At 44.4% G+C, this 24,876-nt stretch overlaps 1 protein-coding gene across 1 annotated transcript in view; it reads left to right on the top strand.

The window, feature by feature from the left end:
* LOC147730763 (BRCA1-associated RING domain protein 1-like) overlaps positions 1 to 24,876 on the top strand; it is a 543,323-nt gene that overhangs the window by 98,242 nt on the left and 420,205 nt on the right. Inside the window, exon 3 of the mRNA XM_086955577.1 lies at positions 1,644 to 1,795. Within this exon, the coding sequence (XP_086811703.1) occupies positions 1,644 to 1,795 (152 nt within the window). The remainder of the gene's footprint in view (positions 1 to 1,643; positions 1,796 to 24,876) is intronic.

Genomic DNA, 24,876 nt, shown 5'->3' with positions numbered 1-24,876 from the left:
TATATATATATATATATATATATATATATATATATACACACGTTTAGCTACATGATTTCACTATGTTTTGTTTTCATTTTAAATGTTGATAATACTCTATAAGGAATATTAATTATGCCTTCTATTCTAGACTCATGCTCATTTTGTAATATATCGTACTAAGTGATTACCTCCGTGGAACATTGTTTCGCCCCAATTTCTAATATTCGCCTTCAAAAGGGCGCATCATTTTCTGAAAAACTGCAGTACATTTACTGAAATGCATGCATGGGTGTGCCTGTAATGAGGAGTTATCGCTTTTGTTTCTGAGAATTCTAAAGATTATTTGGCATTCTTTGAAACAAAATATGATTGTCATTCCATGTATTAACCGTTGGCTATTTTGAAAGTTCTGTTTCTCTGCTCGGTGACATTCACTGCAGTGTACGTTGCTGAGTTTTCCTTTGAGCATTTCAACCACTTTAGAGCCGCAACGTGAGCGTGCTTCTGAAACACTTCGCACTATTCAAGTGCTAATTCGCAACCCTATCAGTAAATAGCTGAAATTGACCTCTGTCATCTGTAGCAACATATCACTAAGACTTAATCTTCTGTAAGCTGCGAGTCCAGTGCTTAAGTGCTACTTAAGATCTCTGGTTATTGAACTACATTCACTTATATAGGATGTTGTCCCTAGTAGTGTAGAAGGAACACTGCCTTCCTCCAAGTATAGATATGCAATTAAAGACTTTTAATTGATTTGCGTAATGCTGTTCAGCAACATATTTGAATCAACACTCAAGCAAGGTTGCACAAAACGGATGCCGAGGGGCTAAAAAAGAAACAAACGCTGGATACAGTGCTTGTTGTTTAAAATATATTTTTCCTGCGGATTTGTAACTCATGTAATTTCGCAGCAAAAAAAATAAAAATTGAAATGCTTTTTTGCCACAGCAGGGTTCCAGGGGGACTTCAGGACCAGTTCTAGGAGGTCAGCTATTCCTACCCTGCCCCCTTTTCTTTTTTTTTTTTTTTCTTTTTTACTTTTGCTCTCATACTGCATTACAAGGCTATTTCTCCCATTCATCTTCATCACTGAAGCATACATCTCATCCATGATTGTGGTGATTGTGCACGATCATGTTCCTCTCCCTGTTTGCAATTAGATGGGAGGAATGGGGCACCAGAGTTGGGCATGACTAATCTCTACCCGCTTCTGCAAAGTACGTTCTGTAATAATCCTAGAACATATCAACCCTTTCCACAGTTTACACCCGCTGCGGATGACATCCCCACCCTGTAGCATCAGTGTATAAGAGGTTACATCATTAGTCTACCCAGTAGTGTAAAAGCTCCCTTCACTAAGACTAAGTCGTTCATGTCAAGAAAATGCATGAACCCGATAAGTGGGCCTGACCATCTTTAAGCTGCTTCAGATTGGGCACTTGTTTCTTTCACTTAACTTGTACCTCCCTGGGCCATTTTCTGTTTCTGTTCATATAAAGTGTGGGGGTATGTGTGCTCTCAGCTGCATTGTTACCATATTGAATTCTTGATCAGTGTTGTGGCCGACCAACAGGGCCCCAAGTGCCTTTCCATTTACCTGTAGGCTTGTGTAGTTTGTTTTTGAAGATATTTTAATTATTTTGCTTTCCACCTCACAGAAAATGTGTGGGCTCATCCATTGGCAGCGAATGTCCTGTCTGCCACACTCCAGCCTGGGTGAAAGATGTGCAGATCAACCGGCAATTGGCCAATATGATTCAGCTCTGTAGCAAACTTCACGACGTGCTTGATGGTTCCCACAGGCCTGATGGTAAGTGATGTTGGAAAATGTCTGGCAGAGTAAACCATTTCCTATGTTGTGTAATGTTTAACTGATACCTTCCTGCTTCTAACTTAAAAAGGCTATACTGACACAGTGTGTAAATCTGTGCTTTTCGATATTCCGACTTGGACCTTTAATCCGAAGTTGAATTCCAAACCACACTTGTTTCACATTAACATCAAAGCTATATGATGATATTACAAGTTTGATTGTAATTTTGAACACTACTCATTTTGAAATGAGTTGCATTGAATAATATAAAGCCTCTTTGGTCAGAAACTGTGTTTTAAACTCCACTTGGAATCTAAACTATGTAAGCTGTTACAATTAGCACTTCTTTTGTGGTGAGCAAAATAAGAAGTTGCATACAAGTTATTGTTTATGGGATATGAGGAAGAGTGTCTCAATTGTACAGATTTTGTATACCTTAGCTAAAAAAATGTCCCCGTTATCATCACTACACTCAGTAACTTTTATGATTTAACTCATTTTCGGGGTTGCGTTCGGACTATTCTTCAAGGCTCTGTAGTCAAACATACTTAAACATTTGTATTTGTACAACCGTTATTTGGGTTCTGAGATAAAAGTTTTTAGTAAACCCTCGTTGATACTACTTTGTAATTCTTTCTCTCATTGAGCCCACCTTGTTTTTATACCACATGCCGTATTTCATCAAATGCTGTTTAAATAGTAATGGATCTGCTGGGATGTTGATGATGATCTAAAAATATCCATGAGCTGTTAACAACTGTCTGGTTGTACAATTAGGTATCAAACACCTTAAAAATGCTGGTGGAAAATTCAATGCCTTTTCCACCATCTCAAAAATCTTGCATGGTCTCCTCCCAACATAGGCCTAGGCTATATCCTACTTTACTTCTGATCCCTTGCTCCCTTTTAATGCGGCCCTTACTGAAAGGTACCTCAAAGGTAATTTGGTCAAATTCCTGTTGCTGCCCACCTGTAAATATGCAGGCAGCCATGCATCGCAGACTGGCTCCTGATGACCTTGATTTTCTTAACAAATATACTTCTTCAGAGCGGTTTGTGGTTCAGGCCTCAGCCAGTAACATGACTCCCAACTCGTTCCCGACCAATATTCCAGACAGGTAATCCAAGAGGATTGAGGCTTTTGGCAAGCATAAATGTTTCTCGGTCTGTCTGGCATTGCAGTCAGCAAATGTTGTGTGCCTAGTGGATTGCTATACACATGTCCTGTAGGACATGGCCAGCAAGATCTTACTGGCACCCTTGGTTGACCTTGGGGTCTCTTTGGCTAATTTAATTCATGATGGGCAAGCCTCAGCCAAATATATTATATGCACCAATCTAGATTGTGTTGTTCCCAGGAGAGGGCAGCCAACACCAGTGTTGTAATTCATTGGCACACATGGATCAGTTCAATAGGATTTTCTGGAAATGTACAGGTCTTATTCATAGGTATGATGTTTGATGGGTTATGCTTTTTCAGTGAGAAGACAAACTCTGCTTTTGAACCTTTTAAGAAAAATAGAGCTACAGCGTGATCCTTGAGCTTATTGGCCCCTGCTAAACAGTTTCCACACCAGTTCAAAAGGTTCAGAGGCAATTCCAGGCTGCTGGTACATAGGCAGAGATAGTCTTCCCAGCCAGTGGAAAAGTCACTCCAGTCTTGGCTGTGGATGAGTGTCTGGCAGACAGCACATGGGCTAGCAGAGACCTCAATCTTCTTATTCCTCTTACCCTGCTGCAACAGCTACACTGTCCAGTAAATGTACTCCTAGTGGTGCACGCGCATCCAGAATGGGTCAAGATCCATCATTTTTTCCAGGGTGGTGATGCATCTCGTCTGACAGGTGGGTCTTAAAAATTGTTCAACATGGCTATGCTATGCCTTTTCTATTTGCCCTTCAAAATGTCTCCCGCACATCACAGTGCATTTCAGATGAGCACAAGTCCGTTACTCTGCAAAAGGTGCGGCCATTGTTCTCCAAGAGTGTTATTGGTTCCCAAGGAGGACTTGGCCTCATGCCTATGTTGGGCCATCAGCCTCTGAATACCATCCTGCGGAAGGACAAATTCAAAATGCTCCTAATGGCCTAGATCCTTCCTGCCCTGGTCCTGGGTGACTGGATGGTGTCATTTCAGGAACCATATTTGAATAAAACGGTCTTGCGGTCCTATGGAGGATATCTGTGGTACAGGGTAGGCCAGGAACATTTTCAGTTTGTGGTGCTTCCATTCATCCTCACCAGCTTCTCTCGGGTGTTTACGAAAGTGATGGTCGAAGCCCACCTCTTTGGTTGAGGATACCAGCCTTTCTCTACTTCAGCGACTGTCTATTGAAGGCGGGCTTGTCATAGTCCGTCATAGACCACCTCCAGACGATGGCAAACCTTCTATCAACAAGACTAAGCCCCACCTGACTCTTTCACAAAGGCTTCCATTCATTAAAGCAGTCTTAAACACGGTACAGTTCCGGGCTTCCTTCCTCCGCAACGTGTCCAGGACATTTGGGCTGTTATCTCAATTTTTTCAGCCTCTGCCTTGGAGCACTGTGAGAGCACCTCTGAAACTTCTTGGCCTCTTAGACATCTGCAGTATCCTTGTAGGTTACGCTAGGTGGCACTTGAAGGTACTACAATTGAATTTGACGTTCCAGTTGTGCTGGCATCAAGGAAATCTGACAGATCTTGTCAAGATCTCAGAGCAGATCGCTCATGACCTGCTGTGATGGCTGTTCGATCGAAACTGGTTTAACCGCAAGCCCCTGTCCCTTCACAACCCAGAGCTGATGGTGGTGACAGGTGTGTCCTTGCTAGCCTTGCGAGGTCATCTAGGAGTGGTAGATATCAGAGGATCCTAGACTCCATCAGAAGCCCAGCTGCACATCAGTCTGTTGGACTGGCAAATCATTCGGCTGGCTCTAAAGGCCTTCCTGCTGTTCATCAAGGGAGTGCTGGTGCAAGATCTCATGGACAACAGCACTGCCATGATGTATTGCAACAAGCAGGATGGAGTGTGCGCCTGTGTCCTGAGCCAATAGGCTCTATTTTTCTGGAGTTCTTGTGATGCCAAGGCATTTCCCTGACCACAAACAACTTGGTAGGGCCCCTGAATGCCAAAGCAGACAAGCTGAGCAGGGGATGTTTGAAAGATCACCAGTGGCATCTATAGCCCAAGCTTTTTGAAGGACACCTTCCAACAGTGGCATGTGGGGAGGGTAGTCCTGGCTAGATGTGTTCGGGATAGTCAAATGCGCAATATAAACGTATTTTCGGTTCTAGTATTGTGCTTAAATGGAACACAGGACTCCTGGATGCATTGCGTCCCCTTCCTCCCCTCTCCTGAGTTTTAATAAAAATCAAGAATGACTGGGCCCAAGTCATCCTAGTGGCTTTTGGTTGGGGCACTAGAGTGTATCCAGAACTTATGGGTATGGGCATCTGTCCCCTGATAATGCGACTACTTCACAGAGATATTCTGTTGCCGAAACAGGGCATAATCCTTCACCTAAATCTGCGGAAGCTACACCTACAGGCATGGAGACTGAGCAGCGACAACTTAGTTTGATCTGCCACCTGAAGTGATGGATGCCCTCCTTGACGCAGGCGTATTTTTCCACAAAATCCATTAATGTCAGATGCTGGGACAAAACTGTGACCTGTGTAGTACTCCTAAAACTGATCTCTTGCAAGGAACCTATCGGACTTCCTTTTGTAGGTTTTATTTTTGGCCCAGCTAAGTCTTGCAGTATGCACTGTTAGAGGTTTTTTCAGCCCTTTCGACCATTCTACGTTTTTAAGACCAACTGTCCTTGTTTAAATCTGCAGTTGTGGTAAAAATTATAAAAGATTTGGCACACCTGTTCCCTTCCAAGCCATTTGTGATGTCACAGTAGACCTTAACATCTCTCTCATGTACGATGAATAGTTGCTTACTGTATCTCCTGACTTGGAAGACGCTCTTCTTCATTGTGATTACATCAGCTCGTCACATGACTGAGCTCCAGGTAGTTTCAAAGCAACTGCCAAACGCCACCTTTTTTCAGACAATTAGGTGCTGAAGACTCATTTGGGATGCTTGCCAAATGTCTTGACTCCATTTCAAGTCGGGCAGTCCATCATTCTGCCAGCGTTCCTTGCTCCCTTTCAATCCTCAAAAGGCAGATGATTCGTTGGCTGGACCCCAAGAGCTTTTAGCTTGATAAAAAAAGGAACTTTTTCTGGGATTCTCCAGGGTGAAGATAGGAAAGGCTGTGCATAAGAGGACCCAGTCGAAGTGAATAGTCCTTTGGCATCATGATCTGGACAAGATGCAGCCCCCAGAAAGTCTGAGAGCCCATTCTGCCATGGCCAAGTCTGCTACGGCTGCATTGACTCATATAGCGCCTGTGGTTGACATCTGTATGGTATGACCTGGACGTCATTGAATATGTTCACGAAGTAATACTGCTTTGTTGCCAATTCTGGTGGGAGGGGCACTTTGCCTGCTCAGTCCTGAGGACATTTTTGGTCTAAGTCCACTCCATAGTCCCTCCACCTGGGGAGGTACTGCTTTGCTATCTGTTCTAAGGTGATGAATCTGTTATTAGAAGTAGCCATCAGAAGAACAAGTTACTTACCTCTGTAACAGTCTTTCTGGTGGATACTCTCCCTCACTGCAGATTGCTAACTGCCCTCTCACCTCACCGTTCTATGGAGAGACCTTATTTCTAAAATGCTGTAATGTCCCAAATATGGGGAAAGGAAAAAATAAGAAACTGAGGAGGAAGGGGTGGTGCTTTTATGTTCCACTCGGTCACTCCTGCTGTGGTACAGAGCCAAGGCTGAGCCACACAGCACAATCTAGCGGCGTGTAGGAGCACTGCTGATGAAAAGTTTCCACATACAGGATGGCTCTTTAGCAGTATCCCGAGGTTATGCAATGCGGTAGCATAGGTAGCATATTCACCAGAAAAAGGGTTCTCGGAGATGTGGAATTTGTTCTTCTGGTCTTCAGCATATAGCCCAACTCCCATTTGATACATATTCTTCCCATACTCTTCATCTGCGTTTAACCTTATTCTAAAGCCTTTCCTCCCATATTGTTATCAGTTGGTGCTGTTCCTTATTTTTTTTCCATGTATATTAGTGCATTGATTTTTCTTTTGCTACAATATGATGTTTTTTCGGTGGATGTACATGAAGTTGTTGGTAAGGGTAAACAATTACCTGTTACCAGTGGTATGCGTTTAAAGTAAATTACACCCTCCTTTTTCACAGTCTGATCTACTATTCTGACTAATGAAATGTGTGGTGACTGTAATGCACCATTGGACAAATCATTACTCGCAATAGAATTAGGGAAGCTCTAACACAAGAGGGTAAAGATAATCTCCACAACAAAATGCCTTTATGCTGACTTTTATCATTTATTGATGCTTTGATGATAATGTAATTGTCGGAGGTATATAAAATCTGTTATTTTGGGCCGCAGTGGTTTCGGCCATTTCACTTTTTTGATGTGTTGAATGTAGGAAAAATAGAAAAGCATGGATTCCGAGAATGGATTTTATGTGTGTGCATGGTTGTTGTTGTAACTTCCTTAAGTGGCATAGGTTTGATGATATTTTGTGTTCAGGTAATGCAATGCTGACATGATTCCTCACAGGCTTGTGTTTTCAGTACCGGAATATGGTGATCTGATTTTAAACTGGAACAAGGATACAAGACATGGCGGGACCCCTGTCTTCCACATTGTTTACACGAACATTTTCTGGAAAAATGCAGATGTTATCTAGATTTTATTGGGCTGTAGTTTGGAAAGATGGGGATGAAAGTAGTTTGAGTAGCTGCATATGCCAACCATATATTCGTTCATGCACAACCATTCTGTTCCAACTATTTTGGAGGTTGTTTTTTTGTACATATTCATGCCAGGTTACAAAATATATATTGATAATTCTCCAATCTTGAATTATTCATAGATTCACATGCTTAAATCTTCCCCGTCACCTAGGTGGGAGTCCCACAGTAATTATAATGAGTAGTGCAAAGAAAAACATTGAACAGCAAATGTTACTATGTGACATTGGAAACCCATTTACATTATTTTGCAAAGAATGAAACCACCAGCCATTCACAAAGCAGCTCTGGAATCACAAGGGCCACCGTACCTCAGATTTCCTACTGCATGCTGTGTGAAGGAAGGTGTACTGAAAAGTGCTCAGTTTCTTTAATAAGCCAACTGATAATTCAGCTTCTTTTGCACTTTTATTGAACCTCAACTGTCGACTGCTAGATAGTAGCATTTTGGGTGTTGAGTTCTGACAGGTAAAATCATGTCAGAGGGCTCTACAAATAGGCTTTTCAGACTTTGCATATTCTGTGGCAACCTCAGGCTATTCTCTGAGGAGCCACATAAAGAGTGCCTATGTTGGATCCATTCTCATCACAAACCTAAGGTTTGTACATTTTCTGTCAAACACTGAAAACATGGAAGCCAGACTTCTTCTTTGGCTGCAGAAATATAAGGCAGAGTAAACTCCAGTGTTTGAAGACGTAGAAACCTCATCTCCTGTCAAGAAAGCCCTTAAAAGAGAAAGACAAGAAGAAAAAGACTGCTTAGTGGAACCTCCCTTGAAGGTCCACAACAGCGAAGACAAACAAGCATTTACAATGCAATGGTCTCGGCATCATTAAAAGTAGAGCTATTGGCATTGCTCATGACATTTCTTTTTTTTTCCTTAAATCATAAATAACAGCACTCTGCACTCAACAGCACACACCACTCTGCACCTGCACTCACTGCTCTGCACACTCACTCTGCACTAACTACTCTGCATTCTGCACTCACTACTCTGGACTCACTACTCTGCATTCTGCACTCACTACTCTGCACTCACTACTCTGCACTCACTACTCTGCACTCACTACTCTGCACTCACTACTCTGCACTCTGCACTCACTACTCTGCACTCACTACTCTGCACTCTGCACTCACTACTCTGCACTCTGCACTCACTACTCTGCACTCACTACTCTGCACTCTGCACTCACTACTCTGCACTCACTACTCTGCACTCACTACTCTGCACTCACTACTCTGCACTCACTACTCTGCACTCTGTACTCAAACTCTGCACTCAATAGTCTGCACACTCTCTACTCTGCACACTCACTACTCTGCACACTCACCACTCTGCACTCACTACTCTGCACTCTGCACTCACTACTCTGCACTCTGCACTCACTACTCTGCACTCTGCACTCACTACTCTGCACTCTGCACTCAATAGTCTGCACACTCTCTACTCTGCACACTCTCTACTCTGCACACTCACTACTCTGCACACTCACTACTCTGCACACTCACTACTCTGCACACTCACTACTCTGCACTCACTACTCTGCACTCACTACTCTGCACTCACTACTCTGCACTCACTACTCTGCACTCACTACTCTGCACTCACTACTCTGCACTCACTACTTTGCAGTCTGCACACTCACTACTCTGCACTCACTACTCTGCACTCACTACTTTGCAGTCTGCACACTCACTACTCTGCACTCACTACTCTGCAGTCTGCACACTCACTACTCTGCACTCACTACTCTGCACTCACTACTCTGCACTCACTACTCTGCACTCACTACTCTGCACTGCAATGGTCTCGGCTTTTGTTAAGTTAGAGCTATTGGCATTGCAAATGGCATTTTTTTTTGTGTCCACATTTATTTAGCCAATAAATGTACCTTTATTTGTCAATGCCTAACAGTTTTTAGCACTATACCTGACAGGATAAAGTTACAGGAGTGCTATGCAGGCTGGGAGGTTTACCCACTAAAGAAAATGCCCAATGCATATTGCCTTGGAGAGCACGGATCGTAGACTTAATTGCTGACTTATGGTCATAAGTGCACACTAATTCGAAATCTACGCCGCATTTCCCACAGATAACCACAAAACAAAATGCACGCATATTTGGCGGAAGTTTCCATTACGAAACAAATTATTTCTTCTCATTAGGACCGGATGTGCCTGACCCAAATACGCACACGTACACTGGGCTGGACATTTCTCATTTAGAAAATCTTCGCCCAGCACAGTATATCACATCACACACCGAGGCATCTTTTGCGCATTTTTTTCATTTTTGAAATCCAGCCTCGTACATGCAACAAAGCATCTAATGGGGGACTGAGGCAGATCACTTTCTTACTAATGCCGCCCGCCCCCTATTCGGTTTTCTCCATGGCGGTGGGAGGAAGGTTCGGTTGCATAGTCTACAATGGTCTCGGCGTCCAAACAATGGAGATTGGATGTGTGCATGGCTGAAAAATGTACATGCAATTATGGTAATGTACGTGCACCCCAGGGAAACCGTGACCAGGGGGGTGGAATTCCTGGCTTGGGGTTTATGGACTCAGCAATGTCCACTCACAAAACAAATGAAGATGTCAGTGTGGGAATGAGAGAGGGCTGTCTGGATTATAAAAAGCCATGCATTTGAAGAACTAGGCCTACGTTTCTTCGCTAAAAAATAAGACTGCTGGAATCAAATCTGCTAGTCGGTCTCCAAATAATGAGTCACCTGGTCACAATGGGGGGCCCACACAGGGCAGTCAGACAGCGGGACACCTCCTTTTCTTGGAAGCTTCAAGAGGGGCTCCAGCACACCCTCAACTGAAGATTTTATGAGGGAAAGTCCTTGTAAAAATGTTATTCCTGGGCACGTGCTTTCCACCGGGCCCAATGGTGGCAGACAGTATTTAGGTAGGTAGCTGTGAAAGCTGGAATCCAGTCCCCCGGTGACCATAATATTGAGGAACTGCTACTGGTTGTTTAAAACCAACAACCTGAATTATGAAGGTCACCTGAGGGACGCGCATGCTAAATGCGATGCTGTTATTTTATTTGTCCTGGGATAAACAGCATGCATGTTTACAAGGATGTAATGCATCAACTAAACACTGCATTTATGTAAAGGAGCACAACATCATTTCGTTGAAAGCGAGTTCCAAGACGCAGCTGCCATCCCCACAACAAAGTCCGAACAGTATCTTGCTATTAATTGGCACTCCAGACCTCCGTTTGGCTAAAGTACCCAAAAAAACACCCGCCAGCGAATATCGAAAGCCCCCCACACGGCGCACACAACGGATCTTCCAAACAGGCATCACCACATTACTATCTTTTTTAAATACATAAAAATACAAACCGCAATATCTATTACACCTTCTTAAACATTCGTCAAATTGGGGATGGGGGGAGGGGGTTAAACAGCCCTCACCCAATGCGAAATACAAATAAATCTATTTACTGCTCTATTTCTTAGATCAACAAAATAAAATCGAAACAAAGTTCCAGGCACTACAGAATGTCTGAACCCCTCGCGGCTGTTAGTCATAAAGTAAACACTTACGATATTAAGAGGACGAGGGAACTGTAGTGGGCTGGGCAGGCAGCAGAAGGCAGGGCAAGGCTAGTCAGGCAGGGGCGAATAATACATTAATTAATTTAAATTATGGCCCGTGACGGATGTGGGACAGTCTCTGGCGTAGAAGCGTGGCTGGGTCCTGGAATGCCACACCTCAAACTCATGCCCACTTTTAATTGTGTGCGCTCAATGCGCATGACCAACAATTCAATCAGGGTATTAGTAACCAGCAGCGCCCCTCCCCCTCCTACCCCCCGCCCCCACCCGGCGCGGAGACAAATGTGCGCCGCGCGCACGCATCCTGACTCACTATTTAATATGAAGAGCCTCGAGGCCCGCCCTGGGCCCCGCGGGTGAGCAACAGTTGCACCATTTAATAATAAAGAGGGAAGCGAGCGTCTGAGGCCCGGCCGGGGCCCAGGCGTGCGTCCCATTTATTTATTAAAGAGTCACTGGCTAGTTATTAATTCAAAGAAGCTGTGCACACGGGAAGTCAGGCAAAGTCGCATGTGACGGGGGCGGGGCTGCGTACGTAACCGGAAGAGAAGGCGGAGTGAAAGCGTCTCACGACGCCAGAAGGAGAGCGGAGTCCCTCAACATTGAGCTGGTAACTTACAAATGGCTGGGGGGGAGGGGGGGGGGGGGCTCGGGGCTCGGTTCTCTCGTTGTGTGTGTATGCATGTGTGCGACGGCGGGGGAGAGGGGGGGTGCACTAGTGTGTGTGTGTGTGTGCGTGCGCGTGTGTGTATGTCTGCGGAGGGGGGGGTGACTCTGTATGTATGTGCGTGGGCGCTTGTGTGTGTGTGTGTGTGTGTGTATGCGCATGCGTGTGTGCTTCCCAGGAGACAGCGCCTGGCCACAGCGCGCGTTCCAGTTACAAATCGACTCGAAGGATGCGCGTGGCCGAAACTGTCTCCTGGGAAGCATAGTCGCTAACAAAAGATCTCGGCGGAGAAGCGCTTCCGCGCGTTTAGCCGAGACCTAAAAAGCACTTAAAAAAAGTCTACATTCTGTGACTGAAAAATCTCAGATAATAGTTCTTCCGTCCTCTGTTTCTGTGAAGAAGCCATCAAAAATCAAGTTTGAACCCTCAACCCAATTGACGATGGAATCTAGTTCCTCAGGGATCAAAAGGTAGTCAACGGACACACCGTTAATAATGCATGCGTCGACGAAGAAACAGTCAATGAGACCATCATAAACAACTACGCTAACAGCTTTGTCGACATCATCCATATCGACTACGACATCCGCATCGACTAGACCACTGACAAGTGCATTACTGCCGCTGATGGGGACAAAAGAACCAGATACTTTTTTGAAGCCTAAAGGAGCACCATTGGCAAAGGCACCTATGACAGACCAGTTGATAAAACACGCGGAAATAATTCTCATCAACCCAGGCCAGACTTCACCAAGTAGGGTCTCATCCTTCCAACTTGTACATCTCTTGGAGCTGGGGGGAGCTGAAGAAGATAATGACGAGCTCCCTTTAGGCACCGCGTGCAGCCCATCACAGCTTCATGTGAAATGTCAGGACTTAGATTACAATGACCAGGGTAAAGAATTATTTGAAGGAGATTCTTCCTTCCATGATAGATCGGAGGTGAAACCAAGATCTTTGAAACCCTCTCAAGAACAGTATGCATATGACGACTCATATGATGAACAGCTAACAGGAACCTATGATGCAGGTTTCAATTAGACTGGTTACAGATCTTCAACAGATGCTTAATAATTACTGTTAGGGATTTGCTGAATCAGGTAACACTCCTTTCAAGACACAACCAACCCCTGCACCTCAAAACACTTCCTCCACACACACGCCTCGCGTGTTACATCAGATGAGAAGTCCAGGGGCCGAACAGAGACAATCTGCACAACCCAGAAAGTTGGAATCTGTTACCACCTATGATGACTATGTGCAAGAGGATGATGCTGAGCTGGAAGAAGGAGGAATCATTCATGATCATCCAAGTGGCACAGGAGAGGAGTGGGATGATTGACACAGATACCTCCCCTCTTACTCTTATGATATCTAGGTTTCCACACTCAAGAAACAAGAAATGGACTGCTTCCTTTACATCTTTAAGGAGTCATCAAGAAAGTTTGTAATGTCTATATTTGTTGTATATCACATATGGACAGATGGTTTTAAATTAATGAAGAACTCTTCTACAGTGGTAGTGGTGATACCCAGCCTTGACAAAAAATACAAGGGACCAGAGGACACCCTGGTTTCCCTTATTGGTCACCCAACACCAGGCTCAGTGGTTGTGCAAGAAACCTATAAATTCTCCCAAATTCCGACCACCCCTTGCACTGCACTACCTGATGAGGAGGGGAGGTGTTTGGGCAATGTAGGCAAGAGTTTTCTTGCTATCGCCCCTATGACCATTGAAGCTTCCCACGCTCTGACTATCCTATGCAGACAGACCACCAAATGTGGTCCGATCTAGTAACCTTCATAACAATCTTGCAAGAAGACCAACAGAAGGAAACGAGCTGTCTTGAAGGAGGTTGAGAAAACATCTGATTATAGATACGACCATCGATGTAGCCTTAACGGAGTTAGACCGTTTGCAGCATCAGCTGAGAAGGCACAAGGGTTGGCTGAAAGCAACGATTTTTAGACCATAATATCAGACAAAAATATTAGACCTGGAAAATAAGTTGAGAATGGCCTCCAAACTATACAATAATGTAAAGAGAAGGCAAGATCCTTGTGGATGTTACAACAACATTGTTTTCAGCCCTTTCGTGGAGCCTGAGGGAGCGTGTAATGCTTGGGTAGTGGAAGCTACCAAACAAACAGGTACCAAAGATAACCTCAGCCTCGACAAGGTTACCACCAGCAGTACTCACATCACCAGTACGGAGCTCCACCAGCCACTGCTTATTTGAAACTTACTGCTCAGAAAAGACCCCTAGAGCTCAGATGTGAATCATCTAGGCGACAGTCAAATCTCAGGGATTTGTCATCCCTCCAACTTCCTTCCTCACCCTGCCACCACATCTCACTTTGGCAGCCAAAGTTTTTCCCAATTTTGCAGAGAGTGGAGTTCCATCTCTTCAGACTGCTGGGTGTTGGATCTCATCCTGCAGGGCCACAGCCTAGAATTTATTCGGAAACCTCTTTGAAATCCACCATGGAGAAGGTCACACCAGCTTCTTAGTCCTTTGGAAATAAATTGTAGCTCATACACAAGAAGCCAATGGAGAAGGTCCCCTACGCACATGGTAACACAGGCTTGTATTCAAACATTTTCTTCATAAAGAAAAAATCTGGCAAATGGAGACGGGTGTTAGATTTGAGATGTGCCAAGCAGAACCTAAGGTTTGGGCGCCGGTCCTCAACTAGTTTCTTAATGTAGCATTGTTAACCGGTTCCATAACCTACTCATGGCAGTGAGTCAGAATAGTTCCACAGTATAAGAAGGCCAGTCTAGGCAACCCAGGCAACAATAGCCTTTTTTTTTTAAATTGGACTGAGTCTGAAAGACAATTGGATGAGTACTTCTAAATCACCAGCAGACTTGGGTTGACTCTGAAGCCATTTTTTCAGTCGAGCTAATTGACTTGTCGACCAAGCTATGCGATTGCATTTCGTTTATATAAAGGGTGTATATGTCAAAAGGTTCCATTATATAGAACTTTCCGAGATTTAAAATAAGCCTTGGAGTTGTTCATTAGCTTAAATTGTGACTTGCAGTAAATCAGCGGGGCATTGGAAGATCTGCGTTAGCAGCTGCGCAGGACCTTCGTTCAGTATGACAGGGTTGCCTTCTGCCCACCTTTTTTATTTCTACTGTTTTAAAGTCATTTTCGCTGCTTTTTGGAGGACCTGGACTAAGGTGCTCCCAAGTTATACAACACAAAGATGCCTATACTCCTTGTTGCTTATGATCCTCTTCTGCTCTCCTTGATACAGTTTTACAGAGACCTGCATGGTGATGGAACTGACCCTTAATGTTGCAAAACCGAAGGCCATGCTGATGCCAACCTTACCGGCAAGGTTGGAATAAGGAAAGCGAAGCATATACATCCAGTAGTTAAACTGTAGAATTTGAAATCCGAAAACCTGGGATTAATCTCGGCTTCCCCACTTTTTTTTTTATCAAACTGTGTAAACATAGGGAATTATTTAATTTCACGTTTTCTCTTTTTTAGGTTTCGACCTGGCGAGGGGCACGAAGTGCCCCTCCCAGTTTGAAAACTTTTGTCTTCAGTATGGATGTCGGCACAGCCTCTGCCTCTCATTGGCTAGCTCCATAAATGGAGGCTAGCCATTGGGAGACAGAGGCTGTCAATCGCGCTTTCTCTTGAAAACGCGATTCGGGGGCGTTTCTGGTGCTTTTTTAAGCCCCGCCCCTTTGTCCCGGGCCGCGCTGCGATTGGCTGCCGGCCCGGGACACCCCCGTGACGTCATTCCCGGGCCGCGCTGTGATTGGCTGCCGGCCGGGACACCCCCGTGAATTCAGCCAATCACAGCGCGGCCCGGGACCTGACTTGTTAGGTTTTGCCTCGGCAATGCGTACGAAGTACGCATGCGCCAGCAAAATCTAATGTTTTCCTCTGTGGAGGGGGGTTGTTTTTGTGTCATTTCATGCCGACCACGAGCCCAGGTGAGTGCTTGTCTTACTTAGCTAGTGCAGTCATGGCTAAAAACGAGCTGGTGCAGAAAGCCAAACTGGCAGAACAGGCCGAGAGATACGATGACATGGCACAGAACATGAAGAAGGTAACGGAGGAATTTACATCCCGCTCCCGCACGTTTTCGCTCTTCATGTATTTTTTTCTGTCTGCTTTTGTTTACATCCCGCTCCCGCCCCCCCTCCCCCTCCACCGCCAACGGAGGAAGCCTTCCCGACCCCCCTCCCGCTGTCCCCCCCCCCCACCGCCAACGGAGGAAGCCTCCCCCCCCCGCTCGGTAGTTATGCGCTTGTTCACTAGTAGAGGCTTCTTACACTGTCCGCTGGTGCCACTTAAAGCACTGATCACTGGTACATGCTTCTAGTGCTTAATTTGAGCCTGTGTGGGCACCAACAATTAATTCTCCTCATTAGACTTTTTCCGAGAGCAAGAGAAGGAAACGAACACAAAACAGAAAGACGGGGGAAGAGAAAGACGGAAACCCCGCCATAAACGGAGAAAGCAGGAACCTGTAAAACTGAGATAAGGGGGCAGGGAGTGACTGGCAGCGAATTAAAGAGGGCAGCGGTGGATTTAAGGCTCCGCACCCTTGGTATTCGACAGGCTGACATTTTATAGCGCCAAACACAGGTGTCTGAGCAGCGCTTTAGTCCCCAGCACTTGTTATTTCACAAACGAAGCGCTGTGGGCTTCTCCCTCTGCCCTCAGCGGCTCTCCTTCCTCAGAGTGCCTCTGCCTGCCAGCCCCACTCTTTCCACACTGCCCGCCAGTGCCAGCTTCTCCCTGACGGTGCCACATCAAACCGCCAACTGTACCCAGCAAACTCCTCAGGCTGGTTGTGGAAGCGGAGAATAAGCTTCGGGACAATCCAGGGTCTTCTCTGCTCGGACTAAACACACCCCGCTGCTGGACGCTGTGTCCCTTCTTCTCCTCTCCTCTCGCTTCCTCTCACCCTCCCCCCTCCTTTCGCCCTCTTCTCTTTTCCTCTCCTTCCCTCTTCCTCTCCTACCCTCCTCCTTTTGCCCTCTCCTCCCCTCCTCCTTTCACCCTCCTCCTTTCGCCCTCTTTCCCTCTTCCTTTCGTCCTCATTTTCCCTCTTCCTTTTGCCCTCTCCTCCTCCTTTCGTCCCTCCCCGCCCCTCTTCCTTTCGCCCTCTTCCCCTCCTCCTTTCACCCTCTTTCTTGCGCCCTCTCCTCCCCTCCTTTCGCCCACTTTCCCTCCTCCTTTTGCCCGCTCCTTCTCTCTTCCTTTGGCCCTCTCCTCCTTTCGTCCCTCCCCTCTTCCTTTCGTCCTCTCCTCCCCTCTTCCTTTCGTCCCACCTTCCTTCTTCCTTTCACCCTCTTTTCCACTCCTCCTTTCACCCTCTCTTCCCCTCCTCCTTTCACCCTCTCCTCCTTCTCCTTTCACCCTCTCCTCCTCCTTTCGTCCCTCCTTCCCTTGCTCTCCTCCAGCTGCATTTCGCTCCTGTTCATCCCATGACCTGCTCTCGTTTCCCAAATTTCTATTTTTATGCTCTGACATGCGTGCTTTTATGGTTTTCCTTTAAGTGTTGACCTTTTTTATTACCCAGACTTTAAAGGCTTTTGGATCTCCGTCTGCAAGGCCTGCGGCGAGCGCATCGCACGAGGGGACACCCTGCCTGGCAGTCGCTGACTAATACAAAGTGTATGGGTGGGAAATTATGGGCCTCGTACATTAAGGAAAGACAAGTTCGGTATGTTAAAATAAATGGTTTACAGTGCGCAAAAAAGTATGGATTCCTTCATAAAAAGTGACAGGAATAACTAACATACGAATCGAGTTACACTCATTTCCCTAAAATGTATCCATCTGAAAGTACCATGCCTCCATAGACGACTTTAGGTCACCCTATATGGAAATCTGTATGTCTGAGAGTGAATATGTGACTGTGTGTGAGGGACAGGTGTCTAATGAATGGACGTGTGACCATGTGTGTGTGATTGATAGTTTAATGACAGGTGGGCATGAGATTGCTGGTGTTTGCTGTATGTGTATGTGTGAGAGTTAACATGCAGCAATGTGTGTGTATGGTTGCATGTGCGACGAATGGGTGTGTAGCTTCATGTGTGTGTTTGACAGTGTTGCCACGAGTCAACGTGATCTTAATTGTGTGACATTTGCAGTTTCTGTTGCCTGCTGTTGGTGGACCTGAGTAGCGCTTGGAGATTAGAACTTGCCCTTGATCTATGTCTTATTTATACCATCTTCTTGCAGAATAATAGATCCACTTCCTTGTCTCCGTCAGGAGAATTTATTCAAAATCAATAAGAGAAAATACATGTATATTTTAAATGTAAAACTCAAGTAAGTAAGCTTCATTCATCAAGGGCAAAGGCGTACTGCAGTCCTGACATCCCACTCCGGCTATCAGCCTCTTCACAAATCCTCTTCCTGTCTTTCTTGTTAGATCCCTCTTTCTGCCACTCACTCCTTTGCACTTTTCCCTGCACCCTCTCGTCTGTTTATCTTCCATCACTTTTCCTATTAATCCTTTGCAACACTCCCTCTGTTCTTTATATCACTATTACATCTATTTCTTGTCTCTAATTTCCTCAAACTCATTATCTTTTGCTACTCCTAAATGTATGCTCCCCAGCACACTACCCCTTTCTTTCGCCCTCTCTCTTTCATCTATTTCTAAAGTCACATTTATATCACTTTGTCCTATTTACTGTTTTTCATATCCCCATATCCCTTTTTTCTATATTAACCTTTCCACAAGCTTTCTATTTCTACTGCTCACTTTTACTTGCAATAGAGAAATATTACTGAACTAAATATGTATATTCTGTTAATATCTCATATCAGCATGAAGGAGGGGTTAGAGAGCCTGACAGCATTTTCATTTAATGGTTTATGAGTTTACATCATCGTCTACGTAGCCTTTCAGGAGCTAATATTCACATCTATAACAATCATCTGGATTTTTTGCGCCTTAGAATTAATCCGCAGCATCTCTGTCACACAGCTCATTTAAGAGTATAGGGTCTGGACCAGCCTTATGTCCTCAAGCAGTTTCCCATTTTCTGTTCTCTGTGCCTCACCCAAAAGCGTTTATCTACTTGGAAGGTGGTCTGGTTTGGTTGATCAGTGTTGCCAGACCAGTTGTTCATTTGCAGGCAGGTCCTTGATTTCCAAAGAAAGTCGAGTATGCTTCATAAGGCTTGAGGAAATATCTCTGGCTAGCTGACAGTTTTATGTATACAATATATTATTGGTCAGATGCCAGTATATTTGCTCCAAATTTCTCCAGACCCTTCTTGCATCGCTCTTTTTTCTACTTTGTAAAAGAAAGCATGGATAATAAATTCACTTTTTTTTTAAAAAATGAAAGGAAAAAAACAAGCGGTGTCTTTGGACAAGACTCGGTGCGGTGCTTAATCTCTGTTTACCACTTTTTCTGTCTGCTTTCTCTCCATGGTGACCACTTTTCAGAGTATTAGTGCTGTAGTTGTTATCTCTTTCAACAAGAACAACTATTTTCCGAGTCGCTCCTGCGAAGAGTCCAGTTAATATTGCAGGCCTTTAGTCCTGAGGGGTCCATATTTCCCGGGACAGTCTTCTATCACAGCTTGGCCTCACTACGCTGGCTGATGTGCTTGGAACGTTGAAATCGCATTTGCGAGAGATTAAGCTATTGCCATTGTAAATGACAATGCCATTTATTTATCTGTTTTCAAAACCAACACATAAATAAAAAGTTTGTCATTCACAATGCCAATAGCTCAAACTTTTCCAAGGGCGAAACCGTTGCATTGTAAATGCTTGTTTTTCTTCATTATCATACATATAGGTTCGTTGAAATGCATGGCTTCTGGATGTGCACTGTACAAAACCTTCTCCTGTGTTTGATTTAATAAACTAATATGTTTTTCATGTATAATAGGAACCCAGCCCAAAGAGTGCACTTAACAACTGACTTGCATCTTAGTTCACTATTGACATTATTGTTTGGGTGGGGCGGGGAGGTAGAATGAATGTTGGTATATTCATGTTTGAAATTTATTGCTGTAAAATAAAATACTTCTTAATGCACTGATATAATGTGATGTTATAAGTTGAAAACTTTTCTGCATGTTAATAAAATGCACTTTCTGATCCATAGTATCCCCGGCGCAATCCGGTTTCATCCCCCATCGCTCCACTACTTTCAATCTGCAAACCCTGTTCTTTACCTTACATAGGATAAGTCCTGAAGGTGCCTGCGGCCGCGATTTTACTCGCCAGAAAAAGCCTTTGATTCCCTAGAATGGCCATTCTTTTTATCCATTATGCAACGCATGGGAATGCCGGTCGGGTTTATTGCCACCTCTGCACTGCTGTATAGCCAGCTAACCACTCTGCTCAGACTGAATGGTACCCTGTCTGCAGCCTTTACCATATTGCGTGGCACGAGGCAGGGCTGCCCACTTTCGCCATTATTATTTATTTTGGCCATGGACCCTCTGATCCGGCATTTTCAAGAAAAACACCTTCACAGAGGCCTACAATTTAACACATATCCGTTATTAGTATCATTATATGCAGACGATACAATCCTCTATGTACGCAATCCGCATATTAATTTAAATCCCCTCCTCCCTGCAATCCTCCGATTTGGCTTACATTCCGGCCTAGGCATCAATTGGCATAAATCTGTGATTTTATTTTTTTTCCCCCCTCACAACAAGCACAGAAAGGTGGGACCTCGAATTCCCGCTGGAGTGGTGCACGGACTATGTAAAGTATTTGGGTATACACATACACCTCAACACTGAACAGGTTATCCACCTTAATTACGGGCAGGCGATCCATGCCTTAGTGGCTCAGATAGACAAATGGCTAAAACTTCCACTTTCCATAGCAGGCCGTGTGGCTCTCGTCAAGATGGTCGTGATCCCTAAGTTCTTATATTTATTTCATATTCCGATCCCCCTTCCAAACAGGTTTTTTTTTACTCTGTACCCATTTATTACGATTGGTATAAGGTGATAAACTGCCCCGGGTATGCTGGTGGGTGATGACATTACCCTATGGCAGAGGGGGTTATGGCGTCCCTGATTTGCAGCTGTATTATCTGGTAGCCCAATGCAGTTTCGCACACACATGGTACCACTCTGATGCCCGAATCCCTTATTTACGTCCGGAATCAGATCTAGTTCTTCCCGCGACGCAAGCTACTGTCCTGCCCAAAGGCCTTCCCAGGGACCCTAAAGACATCCAAACAGTTTCCACTACCAATTGGGCCATGGGAGAAACTAAGATTGATCACTAACACGCCCGTCCTATATGCTACATCCCTTCCGCTCCCCATCGCCAGATGGTTGCCGATTACCAGTGAGAAACTCCTACAACGCACATGCACTAAATTTAACATTGTCAAAATGGGCGATTTGTTTCCGGGTGGCCATGCATTCGACCAGGATGACATGGCCCGATTCCCCAAATCAACGTTCATGGATAATTTTGTGCTATTGCGAATTTGTTCGTGTTACGAGCCACTTTTCCTGATTTTTTTTTTTTTCCCCCTTGAGCACCCATCCTTCTCCCCACTATCCATATTAAGAACACTCGGGGCATGCACCTTATTTCCAAGCTATACAAGGCGTGCAGATACATTATCCCATTTACTGACCACAAGGTCCGCAGGGATTGGGAGAGTGATTTAGGTAACTCCATAACGGATGAGCAATGGGCGACTTGCTGCGCAGTCACTAAGAATGTCTCCCTTAATAGTCGCCACAAATTGATACATTTTTAGTTTCTTCATAGAATATATGCCACTCCAGCCAGAGTCCATTGAATAGATCACTCCAAACCACACAACTGCCGGAGATGCAATGCCCCATAGGCGGACTTCTCCCACCTTGCCTGGACCTGCCCACGCCTTCACTCATATTGGGTAGAGATATATAGGACATTGAGCAGTATGGTTAATTTGTCAAAAGATCGACTGCCGGAGATTGCCTCCAAGGGTAAGTCACTTAATTTCCCCTAAAGCTCGTAAATTTGCAGCCATTGGTCTGTAGTTAGCCAAAAGAGAAGTTGCCATCCACTGGAGTGGCAGGTCCGCACCCTCGGTGAAGGGATGGTTGAGTAGCATGGCCTCTTGCAGCACGAGAAGCTAAATATATGCGACCACACTCTCTCCCACTTCTAGACCCAGGGACATATGGGACCCTTTCCGAACCTACCTTGAATCGTGGCAGTGCAAACCCTACACACAACTGGAACGAGGCATTGTGCCCACCGGAGTAGGGTAGATAATTCCAACGCATATACAAGATACCACTGCAGCACATCTTTCACATTTCAACCACCTATGTTGTTCACTATCCATATTGTCGACAATGCCATGAGACGTATTTGTGTTATATGGATAACTGTATGAATCATATTGCATTCAGATTTTTATTCAAAGCCCATTAATGTTGATGTTGTGTTCCTGATTGGGACTACTGAAGCGTGTATAGTCTTTTTTTAATACTGCTCGTCAATGACTGCATTCTTAATTAGTATTGCATTGTTATATGTAAAACGCTAAATAAAGTAAAAAAAAGAAAAAAAAGGAATCTGAGCATGGGCGAAATAAACAGGTTTGGGAGAAAGAGAGAGACTGTGAGTGTGTCGGCCTGTCTCTCTCTGATGGAGGGTGAGGGAGGCTTGGAACGGGGCTGGCAAAAATGCGGTGACTTTGTCACAGTTAAGTACTAGGTCTTGCATCTTATTATATGCCCCTGTTTGTTATATGCAAAACAGTAGATTAAAACAGACTGAAAATGTCAATGTGGATACTTTGAGTAATGCGGAAAACAACAACACCAAATAGACCTCAAGTTTCGTGTGAAAAACTAAAATTGCAAAGCCATGTTTTCAACCAAGAAGGTGTATGATTGAACAAACCAACAGAAGGCATTTGAATGGGCGAGAAAAGTTTAGATAGAATGCCTGGTTTGGTTTGCTGCACATCACTATTCCTGACAGGAGGTTATGTTCAAGTGGTTGTCTTTTACGGCTGCACCTGGCTATTGAGTTTTTGCGCTCCTGAGACTGTCCACGCACCTGGCTCCAACAGATGAAGTTGTTAGTCTTGGGATCTTCCATGAAAGCCAAGATCTTGGTCAGGAATTTGGGAACGCTATAATGGGGCTTCATGTTCAACATTGTTTCTGCGGCAGCAGCTACTGCTCTACCAGCATAAACTCATGTCATGTGATCAAAACCCAGTACTGCTGCATCAGATACCCCGAACGCACACTGTAGACTAGAGACTTAGAAGACGGGCAAGCGCATTCGAACTTGTAAGGCTGCGAGTGGAGTAGCCATGTTTGAACAGTGATATGTTCGCATCTCAGCAAGAGGATCTTAAAATATGCACCTTCTTTTATGTTTACGAAACATAATCCAAGGCTTTGCACATTTTACCACGCTTGTGTTTTGCATACCATTATGAAAACTGTAATTATGCATAAACGAGTAGACTTTATGGAATACTGATATGTATCAATTTATATTAATAAATTGATATTTAAATAGTGTTTTTCATTCTTTAGCAATGTGGTTCCTTCTGAATTTCTGCATAAATTTGAAGAATATGAAGAGTTTTATTTTTATTCAAAGACAATCGCTAACATTAGAAATGGCCACCACGTAAATCAGCCTTGGAAAAGGCGTTAGCATGTGTCATGCTTTTATTACCTTGACGATCTCCAAATGTGTTGGTGTAATCAAAGGAAGGAACCTGCTAGAGTGAGATGAAGGGGGAAGGGACTGTCTTGCAGTAGATTAAAGAGGCCTGAGTTAAAAAAAAAATACACTTTCTAAATTTTGAAGCGACCTTAGATTTTGCTGCAAAATGTCTTTAAAAATAAGGGTGTTTCTAAAAAAACAGGCAGTGCAGGATAACCCAGTTACCTTAGTTCTTTAACTTCAATTAACCTTTAAATGAAGACTTGCCTGTCTATTTAACTTATTTCTCAGTGTTGGTGCTGAGTTGAGAAAACATCAGCCCAGTGCTGCTGTTGACCAGGAGGCCACATGTGAAGGTCAGGAGGGCCGCATGCTGCCCCTGGTCTGTACTTTGAGTATCACTGGTTTACACGATCACCCTCTGCCTAATCTGGTATTCCGGCCAGCTGCACCAGAACCCAAAAGTTGGAATTATCTCAATTACATGCTGGAGGTGGCATCATATTATGTAGCTGCTACAACTGGGTAGATGTTGCATGTGAAGAACTTTCTGATGAAACTGGGATCCAGCCAGCTCTGGTATAATCATGAACTTTGTAAAGCAGACATGCATGTTTATTTGACTCAAGGAGGAGTTTTGGCTTTCATAGCGCAGGTTAGCTGCTTGAGTGACCAAATATGGTGCATTCACATACGACTACCTTTCCTACAAAGAAAACGTTGTCCCGAGTCATATTTTAATTGAATTGGATCCAACCAGTGCATATCACACTGTGTTTCACAAGTTTAGGTTAGGAACCAATCCAACAGGAGCTTATTAGACCAAATAGGACAAGCCAAAATCTAGCAGTGACCTTTGTGACTGACTTGGGAGGAGCAGAGGTGGGCTGCGAATCTCTTACATTTCATGCATTTAGTACTTGTCAGTAGTTCAACTGTTATAAATCCCTAACCGTGTACTTTGGGTCCAAATGGAGATATGCCCTCTTTTGCCTCTTGAGTGCAACCACTACTAAACATTCAGTATAATGTTCGACATCTAGTAGAGGTAGGGAAAGGGGGACTAGGTTAAGAGAGAAAACAGAGAAACTGGAGATCAACACTGCTGTGTCCCTCGGCTGGGCAATGGCTTCTGCAGTACTGTATGGGTATCTAAAGGCAAATGGATTTTTAATAATCTGCCATAAATGTTCTGCCTCCAACTTAAACAGTTAAAGTCTATGCCTTAATGATATATCCATGTAAACAATTGCTCTTATTTTTGGTATGAAGCTGACCTTCCTGAAACTGAAATATGAGAATTACTGAATGCTCATCCAGATAA

This window comes from Lissotriton vulgaris, chromosome 2_1, assembly GCF_964263255.1.
Source record: "Lissotriton vulgaris chromosome 2_1, aLisVul1.2, whole genome shotgun sequence".
Lineage (NCBI taxonomy): Eukaryota > Metazoa > Chordata > Amphibia > Caudata > Salamandridae > Lissotriton > Lissotriton vulgaris.
Note: the sequence above shows the minus strand (reverse complement) of the source record. Positions and strands in the feature narration are given on the sequence as shown.